The following is an 18,528-nucleotide window of genomic DNA, read 5'->3' on the forward strand; positions in this document are numbered from 1 at the left end:
CAAACTGAAAAGCTACAATTTCTATTTTTTTCCCTTCATCGTAAACATAAGTGTGCGAACCGCGTCTAATGAATTTGGCTAATAGGATTTAACATGTTGTTTAATATGTCTAACAACATTGACCTTAAAATGCATTGTTCTCAAGGATAGACCCGACGTTAATTGAGGTTGGGGGGGGGGAAGGGGTAACAATAAATTTTTGTTCATTTAGTTGGCAAATGTTGACCTTTTAGCTCATTTAGTTTGCAAGTTTAAACTTTTTTGTCGGATTAGCTTACAAATTTGAAATAGTAACCTTTTTAGACTTACAAATTTTTGATATCTATTCTCGCCGGCCATGTCTCAAGATAATAAGTTTTTTTTTCGTCGAAGGAATTGAACTACCTCGTACTCATATATTGTAACAAAAGTGTAACAAAAAATAGAGCACCTAAAGTTTAAAAAAAGAAAGAATACTAGAAATGTAAACTATTTTTTTATTCATCAAGATCGCTTTCTGACTCTATTTCATCATCATCATCATCATTATCATCATCATCATCATCATCATCATCATCATCATCATCATCATCATCATCATCATCATCATCATCATCATCATCATCATCATCATCATCGTCATCATCATCGTCATCATCATCATCATCATCATCATCATCATCATCATCATCATCATCATCATCATCATCATCATCATCATCATCATCATCATCATCATCATCATAGAGTCTTTCGTCAAACGAGGTGTTTTCACACGCTTTACCGCATGCGCATAGATCAGTGCATGTGATTCCGTTTTGTTTACAAGAACATCGATTTGTGACGCAAACAGGTTTGCAAGAACAGTGAACAAATTCAAGAAGTGAATCGGGTGCAGGTGGAATTGTTGTTCAAACCAAGTTTACCTGGTCTCCATTTAAAGACCAACCATAGCCATCGGGCGAAGGAACATTTAATATACCTTTCAATGCATTTTTTCGGATGTAAGCATCATAATTATCACGTTTAATGTGTAAAATAAGCGAATCATGATTTGGAGGAGCATCTCTTCTGTAGATTTGCCCATTTTGAACAAGTAATATCGTGCTTTATTGACAACATCTTCTTTGCTTACACCATTAAGGTGACAAACAAATTTCTGTATGTCATTAACAACGTCATCTGATACATCTTGTGACATTCCGATACCTCAGAATGCTGTACAATAATCTTTTTTCTTTCCTGCCGTCTTTAGAGCAGATAATTTACCTTTTCCTTGAAAAGCAGACACTGCATCACAACCTAAGTAATAAGTAGAAACACTTCAAACATTTACGTTTTCAGATACAAAATTAGTTTAGATAAACACCACAATTTAATACATTATTTTTGATAAAGTAGCAAAATAGTGCATGAAATAAATTCTTTGCAAGAAAGATAACGATTTCACTTGTGAAATTTAATTTGAATTTACCTGTAAAGGAATGGAATCTAATCATTGCATCACACCAATCGTAACCAATCTCTTTTGCGATTTTACTTACATTAAGGATACGTTGTTTGTTTCCACATCCTGTTTCAAAATGAAGAGTTGCAGAGATGAACCAACTATGGTAAAATGCACTTACGAACACATCTGTATCGGGGCTTGCAAGTATAACATGAGCATATGAAACCGAAGCATGCTTACAATGTAACAATAACCGAGTATCAGCTTCTTCTTGGTCGCTACGAAGTTCGGACAATTCCGTACAAATCGAATTTCTGAAGCAGTATGTGCTATCACCATGTGTAATAAATATCTCTATTTCATTTATTGCATAACCTTTCCATTCTTCCAAGAGAAACTTAACCAGTTCCTCTTTATTGCTGCCAACACTCATAAACTTCTTCCATTGTTTGGGTACTTTTTGATCAGGCCCAAATATAGTAACATTCTGGACACCAGGTTCAGCTCGTCTTTGTCGCTCGGCGTGTTTGATACTAATATATCGATACCTGTCCGTAACAAAGTCAACTCTATTTGACTTATGGCAAAATTCATTACCATAGTGAATATCAATCGACTGAGTTTCTCAAAAATTTCGGGTATAGGTTTAATTATTTGCAATATAGCCATACCGTCCAAAATTAATGCGTTGTTTTTAGGAATATCCACTGATAACTTATCGATACATTTATCTTCGAGTATATTTATAAGCTTCGACTTCGTTGATTTTATGATACCAACTGAGGCGGGAATACTAATTTCAATAATAATTACTCTAATTTCAACAAACAAACCACTTTCAATATACCAGTAGAATTCAGAAGTTCCATGTAATTCTATTAATAACAAGCAGAAATCCTCTACTTCACGTCGGTTGTCAACATCCAAGGAGTTCAAGAATGATTCAAATCTAAGGCGACTTAAAGCCTCAAACATGATTTTATGCACCATTATGCTTCTGTAATAGTGTTTACGTGTGAGAATAACTGTAATTGCTCCCTCTGCCACTAGACCAGATTCAATGGCAATATCCTTAAATTGAGACTGATATATTAATGCCCAAAGTTTACAGTTTTAATAAACCAATAAATGATAGCTTGCAAATATTAAAAAAAAATTTAAGTTTATAATTTTATCAAAAACTTTAACACAAAAAAGCAGCTTTGTTTTGACCTATATTGAAAGCAGTCCAACTTGGAAAAGAATTTTATTAAATTTTGGCTTTTGCATAATAGATAAGCCCTATCTTGATCCTTGACTTTCTCTATTGATATAGATAAAATGACAAGATCAATGTTTATTTTTTCGATTAGCTTTTTAAGCTTGGGTGATTCTTTTTTCCCATTCTGATAACATAATATGCTAGAAAATGGTTCTTGAATAGATTGAGGTCGTTTTGAAACTGGTATCTAATAAAAAAAAGTGAAATGGTATGAAGTGGGTTACTAAAAGAATAAAGTTTTTTTTATAGAAAATAGCTAAACCCAATATAGAAACATAAATGAATGAACACCTACTAAAAAAAAAGAATTGCTAGCTATAAAACTATGTAGTTTTAACAAACAACATAAATGTTTCAAAAAAGATCATAAAGTTTCTAATTTTGATTTAGTATAATTGATATGCAGTGCTCCATGTGAGGGGGGGAGGGCAAGATGTCATCCAGCCACCTTTTTAAAAACTATAATCCATTCTTTTCTATATCTTTCCTAACATAGCAAAGATTAGACAAGAAAAAATGTATTTATAAATTAGTAAAAACTGTCCCTTTAGTTTTTCCCCTTACATCCCAGTCGGCAAATTTAGTTGTAAATGCACATTAGAAACTCGTTTAAATACGTATCGATGTGGTATGTATGTTAGACATTTTATCGTGTCGAATACGCATTAGATGCGTATAAAGACAGGTATACAATACGACGCCTACTGAGTATCAGACTGGCATTTGAAACTCTAGTAAACACGTATAAAACACGATAACCAGAGAATATTCAATACGATATTTTCTTGGTATTACATGCGCATTTAAAACTTTCCAGAATACGCATTATTTACGAATATTTGTTAGCCATTTTATCGTGTCAAACGCGCATTAAAAATAGACATCAGATGCGTATAAAGACAGGTATACAATACGACGCCTACTGAGTTTCAAACTCGCATTTAAACACGTATAAAACACGATAACCAGAGAATATTCAATACAATTTTATTAACTAATATGAATTCATAACATAATGATAATACTAGCAGTAAGCAACCCGTAATACGGGTTATGAGTTGTTAAATCATTAATAACAATAAAAACACATTTATAACTTGATATATTATCTAAAAAATTAAATACAAATTTTTCTATAAATATTTTAACTTTGACTCTCTATCAGCAACGTCATTGCTTATAGTTAACGACGAAGACCGCATTAACATCAGTTGAGTTCTTTTTAAAATCTGTCACAACACAGGTACCAGAAACGGAAAGTGAAGTAAAGCCTGCAAATACCTAAAAAATGAAATTAAAAAAAAAATTACAATTTTTAATTACAAAAGTACTATTTGCATTTTATTGTTAATAGAATTAGGATAATAATAACAGAAAATATATATTCCGTGACTACAGAATAATTGAAAAAGATTATAAAAAGGCTAGACAACACATGTAGACAACACATGTAGACAACACATGTAGTAACACTGGCAAATAACACAACAACTTAATAAAATATTTTATTAACTTAAATACTTGGACTGAAAAGATTTTATTTATTACAATATTTGAACAATCGAGAGACAATTATAGTTAAATAATTTAAACAATTATACCATAAAATAGCAAGCAAATCGTAAAATATTTCTTAGAAATGATCTATTTTTTTTTATTTGAATACTATTTTCAAGTTGCTTATAAGCATTTACATTAATAACTTCGTTGAGCCTAATACTATCTATTTCAATTTAACTATTATCATTAAACATATTACCAGTAATCTTACTATTGCTGCAACTGAATAAATGAACGTAAAAGAATCTTACAAATTGTGATCTTTTCTAATCAAAGACTTTATTTAAACTAAAGATTTATTGAAATCCATATCTTTTTATATGTTTACATACATTAGTCGATTATCAAAAATATTAAACAACATTAATTTACATCAATTATTTTTAATTAAAAAAGAATCTAGACTACAATGCACAAAATTATTTTTACCTTAATGCATAAAAATAATAAATTCACAATCTTGTATAAAAAAATGAAGCAATGTCAATCAGTATATTTTACTCGAAATTAATTATTTAAATATATATATATATATATATATATATATATATATATATATATATATATATATATATATATATATATATATATATATATATATATGGGAACATGACGGGTAAAATGGGTAAAATGACGAATGGGGCAAGATGACGACCTACAGTTATCTCTTTAGAAAAAACTAAATATAACAGTTGACTTTAGCTGAAAGGGAAGTAGATTAATTTTACTAGATTTATCAATGGTTTCTTTTTAAATATTATTTTTGTGACAAAAGCTAAGTATTAAAAAGGTTTTTCTGACATTGAGAAAAAAACTTTTTATCTTCGTTTGACTTGATTTATTACATCGCTACATCACCAGCTAAAGGTAAGTTTTATTTTTTGGGACAGACTAAGATATAAGACGTTTTTCGAAACAGTCATCATCTTGCCCCATGTTCCCCTATATATCTATTCACATACCTTTAAATAGTGGTATTACACTTTACACAATGAAATATGGAAATACATCATCATTTTTTTCAACTACTTTCAAAAAGAATTTTTTTTTTTTTTCTAGTCTGTTATTTTTTCTAAGAAAGAATATTTATAAAGATACACGGAAATATAAAATATACTGAAATATAGGCAGATTTATGTTTATAAACTTTTGTGTCAACAAATTACAGTCAGTTTTCCATGTTAAATACATAAAATATATATCTAATATAACATATATCAAATAAATCCAATATAAAATAAAACAAAATAGTAAACTTACTCAAATCAGTATCAGTTATACTGTGTGAAGTAACTAAAAAACACTTCAGTTCTTTTCAATTGCTCTAAAAAATAACTTTCAGCTCTTTCCAATTGCACTAAAAAGAAAAAAAAAACTTACCTAGATAAGTTGCCAAGTTCTTAAGAATCTGAAAACAAATACGTAAAAAAACAAAGAACAAACAAACATTTATTTGTTAAAACTACTATATTTAAACAAATTAAATTTAAAAAAGTGTAACGCCAATTCTCCTTAAAGGCTAAAAAAAAATTTTCAACTCAAATTTGCTTGCATACCTTGCTTGTAAAATCATGTGAATAAGAAACACATTTAGAAAAGCCAAGAAACTACTTAAAGATGACATATGCAAAATTGAAGTTTGAACGTTGAATGGACTAATTATTAGCAGATGTTTTTAAAAAATTCATAAAAGTTTACATATATTCGTTCTTTTATATTGCATAAATCCATCATATGATAAATCTGAAATAAAAAATGTAATGGATAAGTAAATACAAAGAAAAACATCATATATGAATCACAAATTAATATATCAGATAGAGATAAGATGTCATGATAAGAGAGTAGTAGTTGTTAAGTATTGTTATTTCATGTTAGCTTTTAGAAAACAATTCATGTTGGTACGTCATGGTTCTAAAAATTCAAATTAAGATATAAACAAAATGTATATGTAACAAAATGATTTTTCTTGAGTGGCTTTTAGTGAATGATTAAAAGGAGTGACTTTCAATAATAAAACCACTTATAATTTTTAACAATAGACACCAACATAAAGGTAAGCCAAATGTAACAACATTAGTAACATAAATAACAACTTTATGCTAAATCTTGCTAAACAGGTTTGCCAAGTCACACACTATAAAACACAATATATTTATTTAAATTTATATAACATATATAAACACTTCTTACAATATTATTCTTATAATATATACACAATAGATACATTTTATACTATTTTAAAAATACATTTATAAAACAATTATATAACACATATTACCACATACATATATTTATCAAAAACTTTTTAATTTTGAACATAATATAAACACATATGCAAACTATAAACATATATAACTTGAATTGCGTGAACAAAAAATTTAAAAATAATATGAAAAAATCTGAAAAGGTTCATATATATTTATATATAAAGACATATATCTCGTAATAAAATATCAAATTATAATCATAATTAATTAAAATCAAATACTTATCGAATAAAGAACAAAAAACAGATAAAAAAACTGCAATCCTAATAACAAAATTTTACATTTAGTAACAATTAAAATGTCAGTGTTGGCTCAAAATTTTAACTTATTTTTCTAAATTTTCTAAAACAGAACAAAAAAAGGTAATAGCATAACAGAAATGTCAATAAAATAGTAATCAACGGAATAAAATAAGCAAGGTATAAAATGATAGGATTTAACGTATATTTGAATTATATTAATTTAGGACTTCATAAAACTAAATTAATAAATTTAAAAGTAGTAATAAATATTTTTATGATAAAGTTTTAGTAACTCTTTTAGTGCAAAAAAGTACTGTAACTGTACTGGAGATAATTTATTAAATTGCTCAAGAGAAACCTTTTTAATTTAAGTTTTATTTTAGCTATATCAGTTTAAGCATGCGCTTTAAAAGCAAAGATTTTCGTTTTTCCTTATTTGTTAATATTTGATCAAAATCGGGTTCGATATCATATCCGATTTTGATCAAATATTATAAATACGTATTTTTGATAAATAAGTGGTACTGAACTCAAATTCGAAACTTAAAACTAAATGCACATTTTTCTGGTATCAATGGCGGTATGTTATATGTGATCAATACTCCGAGTATTTACAATACTAGATATGCCGACTGGGATTGCGCACTGTTTATACCTCTCTTTTTTCTTGGGTTGGTCTAATATTTAAAGGTTGAACAGTGATTCCATTAGCCATATGAGTAGTTTCTTTCCCAGATCTTGTTTCCTCACCAAAATCGATGTTGTCCCAAACCAAAATTGACAGTGATGTGTCTTTAGTTCCTGATTAAAAATTTGATTTAGAAGACTAGAAATTTATTGTATTAACCCGATAAAAAAATTAAGCTATTATTAAGATAAATTATACACTTATTTTGATTTTTTGAATATATTATTGTTTATATTATGGTGATAATACTTACAAAAGCCATGTTTTGATCACTTTAGAATTAAAATTATTTTTCATCATAGATATTGTTTAATCTTACCTTGCGGTAAAACTACATCTTCCTTTAGATTGATAGATGCTAATGCTATTTCATACCTCATTGTGGCTGAATATGATATACAATGACCAAAACCACTCAATATTTTTATCAACTCTTTAGATCCAGTAATCTGCCTAGTTGCCATTGTGACAATGCCACAGATTTAGGTGTTTGTTTGTGCCCATTTGAAATTATATAAATGCAATCTTGAATTAAAGATAAAGCATTTTTTTTAATGGTTTCCTCTATACATATGTAGGATTCAACTTTTGGTTCATCATCAATACCTAACAGCCAAACAAAAAAATTAAATAACCCAGGTGGTACAATGTTCTCTATATTTTTAAATGAGAATTCAGAAAATAATGGAGGCCATGTTGAAAAGAAATCAGGAGTTGTATTTATTATATTTCGAAAATGCAATGCTGTTCTATATATGCTACTCGTATCAACAAATTCATAGTTGATATTTTGAGGTTTATCAGTATCCGACAAAGGTTCTGTTTGAGAAAACTCACTTTGTGATGTTTCATTATCATAAACAAGGCTCTTTTCAGCAAAATGGCCACTTGATAGATTTTCAAGCAAAACTATTTCACTTGAATTTCTTTTACCAGGTGTGTGGAAAATTAATTGTGGAAAAGCTGCTTGAATCTTTGACTTTAAACAGGACACTTTATAATTACTGGCATCAATATTTTCTTCACGATAAACAATTGAAACAAACAGACTAAACAACTTTGACATAAACATGATTTTCTTCTTCTTTATTAATTTTTGTATTATTATTTCATTTGAAAATATATGAAAAGATTTATTGTAATATTGAACTTTAGGCTGACCTTTGTGTTGATTTACTAAACACTTTGTATAACTTATGTTATAACACATTTGATGATATTTAATTTCAAGAGCAACACAGTTCTTTTCGTTAATATGTATAAGAATATTTTCATCAAATTTATAGTTGGCTGCTTCTCTTAACCTCGCACAATCAAATGTTTCTGATCTTGAGAGCGATTCAAGCGTACGTTGTAGAGATACCTGAAACCAGCATTGAAAATTAATATTTATAAACAGTTATTACCCTCTCAACAGTTATCATCAAAAAGTTACTCTAATGCAATTTAAAAAAAAAATTTAGTTATATTGTAAAAATATAATTTTCCTGTTAAACTGTTTGCAATACAAACAAAAAATTATTTTTTTAATTTTAATAATACTTATTTCCGCACCATTGACGTCAACCAAATCAAACAAATTAAAAAATAAAATAGAGAGATTTTTGAGAAAAACTATGGTATAAAGTATGCATTAGCTATAGATCATTAAATAAAATTAGTTAATAATGTACAATTTTACCTTGTCATTATTCCATTTTTGTTTCTTTTGACATATTATGCATATATCTGGCCACAAATAATTACTCTCACCCAATTGTCTACACCGAAATTTTTTCTTTCTGGCTGAGCTTTGTCAGTGCTTGCATTTATAGATGTCGATTGTTGCATTTCATCATCTATATTAGTTTTCCTACATTCTTTTAGCTCAGTTTGTTGGTGTTCATCCCAGTCAATTTTTTCTGCTGGTTATTATTTTCTGCTATTTCAAGTTTGAAAACATTACAAATACGCTCGTAACATTTTGGATGGTAAAAATAACCCATGGCAAAGCTTTCCATTTCTATAATATCTGCAATTGAGTTTCATTCCAGATGATTTTTGTATAATCTAAAAAAACATATATAATTTATATCATCGTATAGAGCTTGACCTGACTTAAAAAATGAGGGGTCATTCGACCTTTGAAGTTAAGCGGATCCAAAGTTATTGAGTTTTTTGTAGTGCAAAAATCGATGATTTTTTGACAAAAGGTATAGGGCTTAAGTATGGAAAATTTGCAGTGTTATGGCACCGAAAAAGAGAGTAATTTTGGATCATATTGACTTTTGAATAACTTTTGAACCATTATTACATTTGACTTGAAATTTTCCATAATGATTCAACAACTATAAGAAAATAAAATACAAAAAAATTTTTTTTTTAATTCTGTCAGGACTGCCCAGAACTGTCTATTTTACAGACTGAGGGTTTTTACTTATTTACTTAGTTTTGGTGTCATATTGACTCTTGAATAACTCTTGAACCGTTATTACATTTAACTTGAAATTTTCCATATTGATTCACCAACTATGAGAAAATAAAATACCAAAATATTTTTATTTAATTCAGTCAGGATTGTCCAGATTTGTCTATTTTACAGACTGTGGGTTTTAACTTACTTACTTAGTTTTGGTGTCATATTAACTTTAGAATAACTTTTAAACCATTATTACATTTGACTTTAAATTTTCCATAGTGATCCAACAACTATAAGAAAATAAAATACCCCAAAATTTTTTTGTTCAACTGACGAGATTTACCAGAATCATCTATTTTACAGACTGAGGGTTTTCACTTATTTACTTAGTTTTAGAAAATAAAATTTGGGGTTATATTATAATAACACCATACAAATGTGCATAAAGGAACCATGGAGTCCAAATAGTACATCATTTTGAAATCATTGCATAATTTACAGACCGGTCAGTAAATTACTGCAAAAGGGCTACACAAACCAACTGGGCATACCGACTATGAATATATTTGATAATTTTCAACCGTTATTAAATTTGACTCGAAGTTTTTCATAATGGTCCCATTTTTACTCATCTGACGAGATTAATCAGAATCATCTATTTTACAGACTGATGGTTTTCACTTATTTACTTAGTTTTGGAAAATAAAATTTGGGGTTATATTATAATTACACCATACAAATATGCATAAAGGAATCATGGAATCCAAATCATGCATCATTTTGAAATTATTGTTTAATTTACAGACCGGTCAGTAAATTACTGCAAAAGGGCATCGAAATCTGTCAAAATTATTCAGAATAACCTATTTAACAGACGGAAGATTCTTCAATAAAGTTAAAATTTAATTTTTAATGAAAATAACTTACAGCAAACGAACTTTCTGAAATTTGGAGTACTTACAACTGCAATAGGCAGGTATAACAGCAGAAATTATATCAAAAAATGTAAAAATATTATTATTAGGTACACAATAACGTGTTAAAAATATTTTGTTAATTCATTTTAAAAATACATATATATTAAAAACATTTAAAACTAAATAAGTAAAAAAAAAGAAACTTACTCTTTAAGATTGTTTATGTGAACCTATGAAAACGCCTAAGATAAAAAAATGAAAATAACATAGAAAAATGTTTTTATTCTAAAACTTATTTCTTGGCTTTTAGTGAATGATTAGAAGTAGCAAGTTTCAGTAACGAAACAAACTAATAATCATTTTTAACAATAGACACCATCGAGAAGGTAAGCCAAGTTGTCTATCAACACAAAACATCACAACAATAACATCACAACAACATACATCATAATGACTGACGGGTACATAAACGCAAACATACATATAGTGACTTACGGGTGCGTCAACACCGCTCCAGAGGTCCAACAGAACACAGACATACACATAATGACTAACCGGTACATAAACACTAACATACACATGACTAACCAGTACATAAACACAAACATACATATAGTGACTTACGGGTGCGTCAACACCGCTCCAGAGGTCCAACAGAACACAAACATACACATAATGACTGACGGGTACATAAACACAAAAATACATATAGTGACTTACGGGTGCGTCAACACCGCTCCAGAGGTCCAACAGAACACAAACATACACATAATGACTAACCGGTACATAAACACTAACATACATATAGTGACTTACGAGTGCTTCAACACCTCTCCAGAGGTTTAACAGAACAAAAACATACACATGACTGACGGGTACATTAACACAAACATACATATAGTAACTTACGGGTGCGTCAACACTGCTCCAGAGGTCCAACAGAACACAAACATACACATAATGACTAACTGGTACATAAACACAAACATACACATAATGACTAACCGGTACATAAACACAAACATACATATAGTGACTTACGGGTGCGTCAACACCGCTCCAGAGGTCCAACAGAACACAAACATACACATAATGACTGACAGGTACATAAACACAAACATACATATAGTGACTTACGGGTGCGTCAACACCGCTCCAGAGGTCCAACGGAACACAAACATACACATAATGACTAACCGGTACATAAACAAAAACGTACATATAGTGACTTAAGGGTGAGTCAACACCGCTCCAGAGGTCCAACAGAGCACAAATCATCATTAGCGATTTGCAAGTTTAAATCAGAAGATACAAAACAGTAATTTGATTTGGAACAATTTCACTATTGTGGATAGAAGTTGGGGTAGAACAAGCATCAGAAGGTGACAAATCAACAACATCCGGAAAAGCACCAATAAAAGATAAAGCAGAGCTTAAAAAATACTTTGTTAAATCAAAATTTTTGGCACAATTTAATTTTGCAATGAAATCTTTTGACTTTTAAAGGCACTTGATCAGCATAACTCTAGATATAGGGTATTTAAACAAGGATGTAAAAAATACTGAAAGATTCAGCCATGTCAAGTTAAATTTATCTTTTTCTTTACAAATTTGTAAAAAATGGCGATTGGTTAAAACCAAATCTGGATTTTTGAGGGATACAATGCCTCCATTAATATTTAGATAATCCAAAACAGTGTCAGAGACTAAAATTAAAAGTAAACTTAATTTAAGTGACATAAAGAAAAATAAGGGGTGGATTACTTTGGTTTCAATAAATAGAATTATTAAAATGAAAATAAGTTGTGCTACAGTATTCCTAATTTATAATTTTGACTTACTTTCTTGACTTATAGATGGAGCAACCATTTTGGTGAGACTACTGTTAATGTCAACACCTAAAAAAAAGGAATTAAAATAATTATTACAAGATTTCATAGTATTTAATCAAAAAACAAATAGAGGCAAATATAAAAAGAAATAAAGAATTTCTTACACAACTCCATTTTCGTAAGCTTCTGTTGAATACTATTTTTAGGTTTTTGTTTTGAAAAAAACAGTTTAAATAAGAGCAACCTGTAGTTAAAATAGTAAAAATCAAGATTTTAACTTTCTTGAAGAATGCAGACCTTTTACCTGGGAAAAAGTAAAAGATTTATTTTCATTTGATTAAAATTTTAAGAATTATACTTTCACTTTCAATATAATTTTCATTATTTAACCAAAACAAACGCAAAAATCAAAACATATAACGTCATTAAATACGCGAAGAAAAGCATATATATATACACATAATTTATATATGCAAATCCTTAGTACCAATTCTTTAGGTAAACTTAAATAAAGACTTGTTTTAAATAGAGGAAAGGCTAAACTTGCAATTTCTACCTGGACGTTTTTCAAAAACACTTTTTTTTCTATATAAATCAACCTTGAAGTTTTTAAACGCTGAGAACTAAAATTTTTTGTATAAATGTTAAAAAACGTCCAGATTCCATTAGATTCCTCTTCCTTTTCTTAATAAATACGGAAAGTTTTATAAGAATTAGATGTGTTTAAGTTCTAAGGAATCCTTACCTTCAAAAGCTTCGTTTTAATAAAACGTTCCCGCGGTAAGTTTTTTTTATGAAAAGTGGTCTCAAGATATGGGTAATATATAAATGAAGCCATACAAAGCTTAGTACTTTCTATATATGGTTGGAAAGAGATTGAGTAACACTAACTGATGCAAAAAACCTCAAGGCGCTGGCTTAACCATACGAAAAGATATAAGAGAGCAAAGTTTATGAAAATTACGTGTTTTTTGTCAAACGTCATATGTTTTTTGTTAAGCCGTGGAATCGTTAATTGAGTTGAATTCCTCTTCTGTTTTAGCGTTAATGGTTCTAAAAGAAAATCTTGCCACATCTCCATTTTTATTTCGAAGCTTGCACCACCTTTTTCGTGTGCTAAATATTTTTTTTATAGCTTTAGTACTGCATTTTTTAATGCATTTATTCGGTATATCATCAAAATGAATTAAACAAACATTGTCGCTTAACGATGTAGCTGCCATTTTGTCTGTTTATATTTTAAACCAAACATGACAGAGATATTTTAAGGAAAAATTTATTATAAAGTTTTAAATAACATTCGGTTGCTTTAGTTGTTCCGTAAATTATTAATTATCAACGATAGACTAATCGTTAGAAAACGATAAAGCACGATAAAGGAAAGTAAAATGATAAATTGTGAAAAAACTGCAGAGTAAAAAAGGGGCAAGTTTACATTTTTAAAATGTTAATACTAAGAAACGCTTGATTCAATATAGAAATTTCAGTTATTAGATGTGTCCAACGGGATGAAGCGATAATCAATGTTGGCCACCGGCCTATTTGGTGAGAAATAAATTAAAACCTTATTTTCGATAAATCGAGATTTACTTTGTCGGAGATTTTTAAAGCCTATTTACTCTGAAAAGTTTTGTTTTTATAAGTGACTGAAATAATTATTTTCTAATTAAGGCCGATTTTCACACATTTTTTTTTTTCGATAACGAATAAAAATTAAATGAAGGGGAAGAAGGAGGGGGAGGGGGTAAGGAGAAGTTTTAATAAGCTTGGGGTGCAGGGACGTCCCGAGGAGGAAACGATCCCTACACTCCCTGTCCGGGACAGCCCTGTTGGGGTAGGTAAGAAAATTTCCAAAAAGTAATTAACGTTTGATTATCTCCCCTAAACTTGATTTAAAAAAAAAAACCTTGTTTAGGGGAGATAATCAAACCGCGTACTCTAGAGGCCCTAATAAAAGAAGGGGAGACGTTAATTACTTTTTGGAAATTTTCTAAAAAATTAAATTTCACGTGTGTAACAAATCAGCATTTTGTTTTTTTTCTGACTTCAATCACAGTTTTTTTTTTTAATTTCTTTATAAATAATAAGAAATTGAGCGACAATCGTTAAAATATGTTGTAACATTTTAAGATTTAAATAAGTACATTGAGTAACATTTTAAGCTTTATTAAATACTGAAAAATGTCAAATAAACTAAATATTTTATTTTTATGTTTTGAAGTAATTATGGGGAAGGTTGGGGAAACTTTATTTTAAAAAAATTATGAGTTTGTACGCGGAGAGAAGAGGTCTTTGAAAGCGTACAGGTTCATACAAAAAGACAGGGGGTTTCTAAATTAGTGGTTTTACTGCGTACGTACTTTATGGATATCTTTAAAGATCAACATAACAAAATTGAAAAAAAATATTGCATAACCAAGCAAACATTTAAAAAATATGATAATCCAAGTGACATTTTTAAAAATCATTTAAAATTAGCAAAACAAAAATTTGATATGGCAAATAAAATTTTAAACGAATCTCCTTTAAAAGAATGCAATCCTGTTAAAGTAGATACTATTCTTCCATGCTCATCAAAGCAAAAAGAACCTTCAAAAAATAAGTACAAGAAACAGTTAAGGTAAGCACTACTCGAGCTTTCAAATCTTAAACAAAATTTTTTTTGTTGTTGCTTTTTTTCAACATCTTCGCTTCTAACAAGGCTGCGTGCAACCACTATTAGAGTTGAAAGTTACTAGAAGAGAAAAGATGAAGTTTGTAGAGCAAGATAACGATTGACAGACAACTTAAAAGATTGCAAATTATATAAATCAGAAAAGTAAGATGAAGGAAGCAAATTCCAAAGAACCGTAGTTCGAGAAAAAAACTAGACGAATAAGAAGTTTTGGAGCACTTAGGAACAGTCGCAGAAAAAGGATAAGATTTAATTGAATGACGAGTAACAAAAAAATGAATTTTAGTAGATAGCACAAGAGACGCCAGCTCTTTTGAGCTGTGCCCATTATAGTATTTGTAGAAAAAAGAATGAGAAGCAACGTTACGACAATACAATTATGGTTGGAGGTCTGCAAGAGCAGGTCCAACTATGTTTACAATGCGTTTTTGAACCTTGTCCAAAAGAAAAAGAGTATCATTAGAAGATCCGCCCCAGATATGGCAACAGTATTCCATACAAGGACGGATTTGAGATTTATAGAGATAAAGAATAGAATTCGGAGTAAGAAAGTGTCGAGCTCGATAAAAAGATGCAACCTTAGCAGATGCTAATTTCGCAATGGATTTGATATATGGTTTCTAAGAAAGATCGGAAGTAAGAGTTAATCCTAGAAGATGAAGGGTAGATGACTCATCGAATACAACACCGTTCATTAATAAGGGGAGATTTAAATTATTGCAATAACAATAAGCTAAAAAAAATTGGGTTTTATCTGAAATAAAGTTCACCAGCTACTTTGAGCCCCATGCTGTAGCAGAAGCGAGATCCTTTTCTAGCTCAAATGACCCCTCCAAGCAATCGGAGAGTGTTAGTTACTTGTCGTGACAAGAATTAATGGTAGTATCATTAGCGACTAATGCCACCTTAGATGTGAGAACATCTGGAAGATCGTTAATGTAAATTTAAAAAAGTATAGGGCCAAGAGTTGAATCTAAAGGAATCCCTGAAGTTACAGGATATGAAGAAGAGTACTGTCCATCGAACGATAGCCTTAACCTCTCCACCTCTATCTAATACACAATAAAACCTATCGGTTATTACTGTTAGCAAATCAGCTGTAGAACGAGAAGATCGAAATCCATAATGATGATTAGAAAGTAAGTTATTAGATTCCAGATGAGAGGTTAAGTGTTTGTTAGTTAATGATTCAAAATCCTTGCTTATGATAGGGAGTAGACTATTTGGTTGTTAGTAAGGTGAGTCTGATTGCTCTCAAGAATTTTTGAAAATAAGGATAGCAGATGCCGCTTTCCAGCAGGTTGGAAAACAAGACTCTAATAAGCACTTGTTAAATAGTTTTAAATGTACAGACGACAGCTCCAGAAAACACGTCGGCAAGACTATAACAGGTATGTTATCCGGACCATATGTTGTAGATGAGTCTTATCAGGAAATTACTATTGATACAGAAACTGTAATGAAATCCAGCAATTGATCGATCTGTTTGAATGAATGAAATCTCAAGCAATTGATCGATTTGCTTGACGGCTATATCAGGTAGAACGCCACTAGTGGAACCAAGAGATGATATTGATGAAAAGTTATTAGCAAACTATTCAGCTTTGTCTTTAGGTGAGGGGAATAAGTCTGAGCGGTACAAGAGAGGTGGAATAACAGATTTGCCCTTATTTTTAATACTGTTAAAAATTCTCCAGAACCCTAACCCGAACCCTGACGTCTCAAGAGCCTAATTTTTGTGATGAAATACAAGATTTCATGACCTGAGAATAGCAGGTTTTAGCGTTAGGCATTGTTGTTTTAAAACAACGCCTGTAGAGTTACTGACACTAGAGCCAAGCTATTCCTTGTCACCAACAACAACGATAATAGCTGATGAATAAAGAGAGAGGGCTTGGTCAAATTGATCAAAAATAACATCGACAAGAGTGCAGTCTTGAGATGGAGGAGAGCAATATAAAACAAAGAACTTATAGAGTGAAGTTAGTTCCTAACCAGTGGCGTAGCAAATGTGATAATGTCCAAATTAATAAAATAGTTGACTAATTACAATAAAAATTAAAAATACTTATATTTAAAAAGGTCTTATTTTATGTGTTTTTTTTTTAATGTTCTTTTTATTACATTATAAATGAGCATTTCGTTACAATATTTAAAATACAAATATATAATAATAAATATATATATATATATATATATATATATATATATATATATATATATATATATATATATATATATATATATATATATATATATATATATAATAATCGTTATTAAATAATTAAAGAACGCGGGAACTCGTAGAAGTCCATACGGTCTTGTCGTCGAGTACCGCTAATAAATGATCGTGTTAAAATTTATAAGATATTTAAAAGATAAAAAATAAGTTAACAAAGTAAGAAACTTAAAATATTCCGTTACAAATACAAGATACATTATTATATATTACAGTTGTTAATGATGCATATATAATTTTTATAAATGAATAGTTAAATAGGGGTAAAAAGGAAGATCACTAAAAGAAAAATATCAAAAGTATATTGTTACATCTTCGATTGTAAGAATGAGTTCTTTAAGCTTGCGTTTAAAAGAAAAGTAGTTACTTTAATGAATAAAATCCTTAGTAAAATTTTTTAAAACTATTTTATTCCATTTTAGTCCGCCATAATCAATACAAAATTTAAAAAGATTTGTTTGAAAAATGGGCTGCTTAATACAATTATCATTCCGCAAAATGTATTTATTTTTATCTTTCGATGAATACAAATTATGGAAAGAAATAGGGGATGAATTGGTTTTACATTTAAACATAAAACAAAGATTATTAAAAATGTTAAGCTCATAAATATTCAAAACTTTCATTTCAAATAATAGAAGCTTGGCATGAGTATAACGGTCTTTAAAATATATGAGACGTGCTACATGCTTCTGCTGACAATAAAGAGGTTTAAGTTTAATTTTCTTTGCACTACCCCAAGCAATGTTTGCATAGTTTATGTGACAATGAATAAATGAGTGATATAATTGTACTAAAGTACGTTTATTTAAAACATTTCTTGCTTTGTACAATATCCCTATACTTTTTGAAATTTTACTTGATAAGTTTTTAATGTGAGTTTTCCATGTAAGATTTTCATCTATACAAACACCTAGAAAGTTGATTAATTTTACTTGTTTAATTTGTATATTGTCAATAACAAGATGAGGCATGTTAATTGGCAGTTTATGTTTTTTGATAAGCGAATGGAAAAGAA

The 18,528-nt window shown here is 29.4% G+C and overlaps 1 protein-coding gene across 3 annotated transcripts; it reads right to left on the bottom strand.

Annotated features, from left to right (window-relative positions):
* Positions 1–3,786: 3,786 nt before the first annotated feature.
* On the bottom strand, positions 3,787–13,849 carry LOC136078357 (uncharacterized). 3 transcript variants are annotated; one of them, XM_065794060.1, is made up of 10 exons: positions 13,343–13,849; positions 12,762–12,901; positions 12,607–12,663; positions 11,985–12,471; positions 9,132–11,007; positions 7,770–8,813; positions 7,418–7,563; positions 5,807–5,993; positions 5,511–5,607; positions 3,787–3,971 (listed from the first exon to the last, which is right to left on the bottom strand). In XM_065794060.1, the coding sequence occupies exons 6-8, from the start codon at positions 7,912–7,914 to the stop codon at positions 5,913–5,915; spliced, it is 372 nt and encodes a 123-aa protein (XP_065650132.1). In that variant the 5' UTR covers positions 7,915–8,813; positions 9,132–11,007; positions 11,985–12,471; positions 12,607–12,663; positions 12,762–12,901; positions 13,343–13,849; the 3' UTR covers positions 3,787–3,971; positions 5,511–5,607; positions 5,807–5,912. The 3 variants fall into 3 exon arrangements, with proteins under 3 accessions (XP_065650132.1, XP_065650131.1, XP_065650133.1); XM_065794059.1 differs by having other exon boundaries at positions 11,903–12,471; positions 13,343–13,838; XM_065794061.1 differs by lacking the exons at positions 11,985–12,471; positions 12,607–12,663; positions 12,762–12,901; positions 13,343–13,849 and having other exon boundaries at positions 9,132–9,499; positions 10,973–11,007.
* Positions 13,850–18,528: the final 4,679 nt, after the last annotated feature.

This window comes from Hydra vulgaris, chromosome 03 (assembly GCF_038396675.1).
Source record: "Hydra vulgaris chromosome 03, alternate assembly HydraT2T_AEP".
NCBI classification, from domain to species: domain Eukaryota; kingdom Metazoa; phylum Cnidaria; class Hydrozoa; order Anthoathecata; family Hydridae; genus Hydra; species Hydra vulgaris.

What these genes read in the sequence shown, in the direction of transcription:
- LOC136078357 (XM_065794060.1), bottom strand. Translation starts at nt 7,914, where the DNA reads ATGGCAACTAGGCAGATTACTGGATCTAAAGAGTTGATAAAAATATTG. An exon ending in AGATGTAGTTTTACCGCAAG is followed by an intron (nt 7,564 to 7,769) that starts GTAAGATTAAAC and finishes ATTTTTAATCAG; the next exon opens with GAACTAAAGACACATCACTG. An exon ending in CAACCCAAGAAAAAAGAGAG is followed by an intron (nt 5,994 to 7,417) that starts GTATAAACAGTG and finishes TTTTTATTTCAG; the next exon opens with ATTTATCATATGATGGATTT.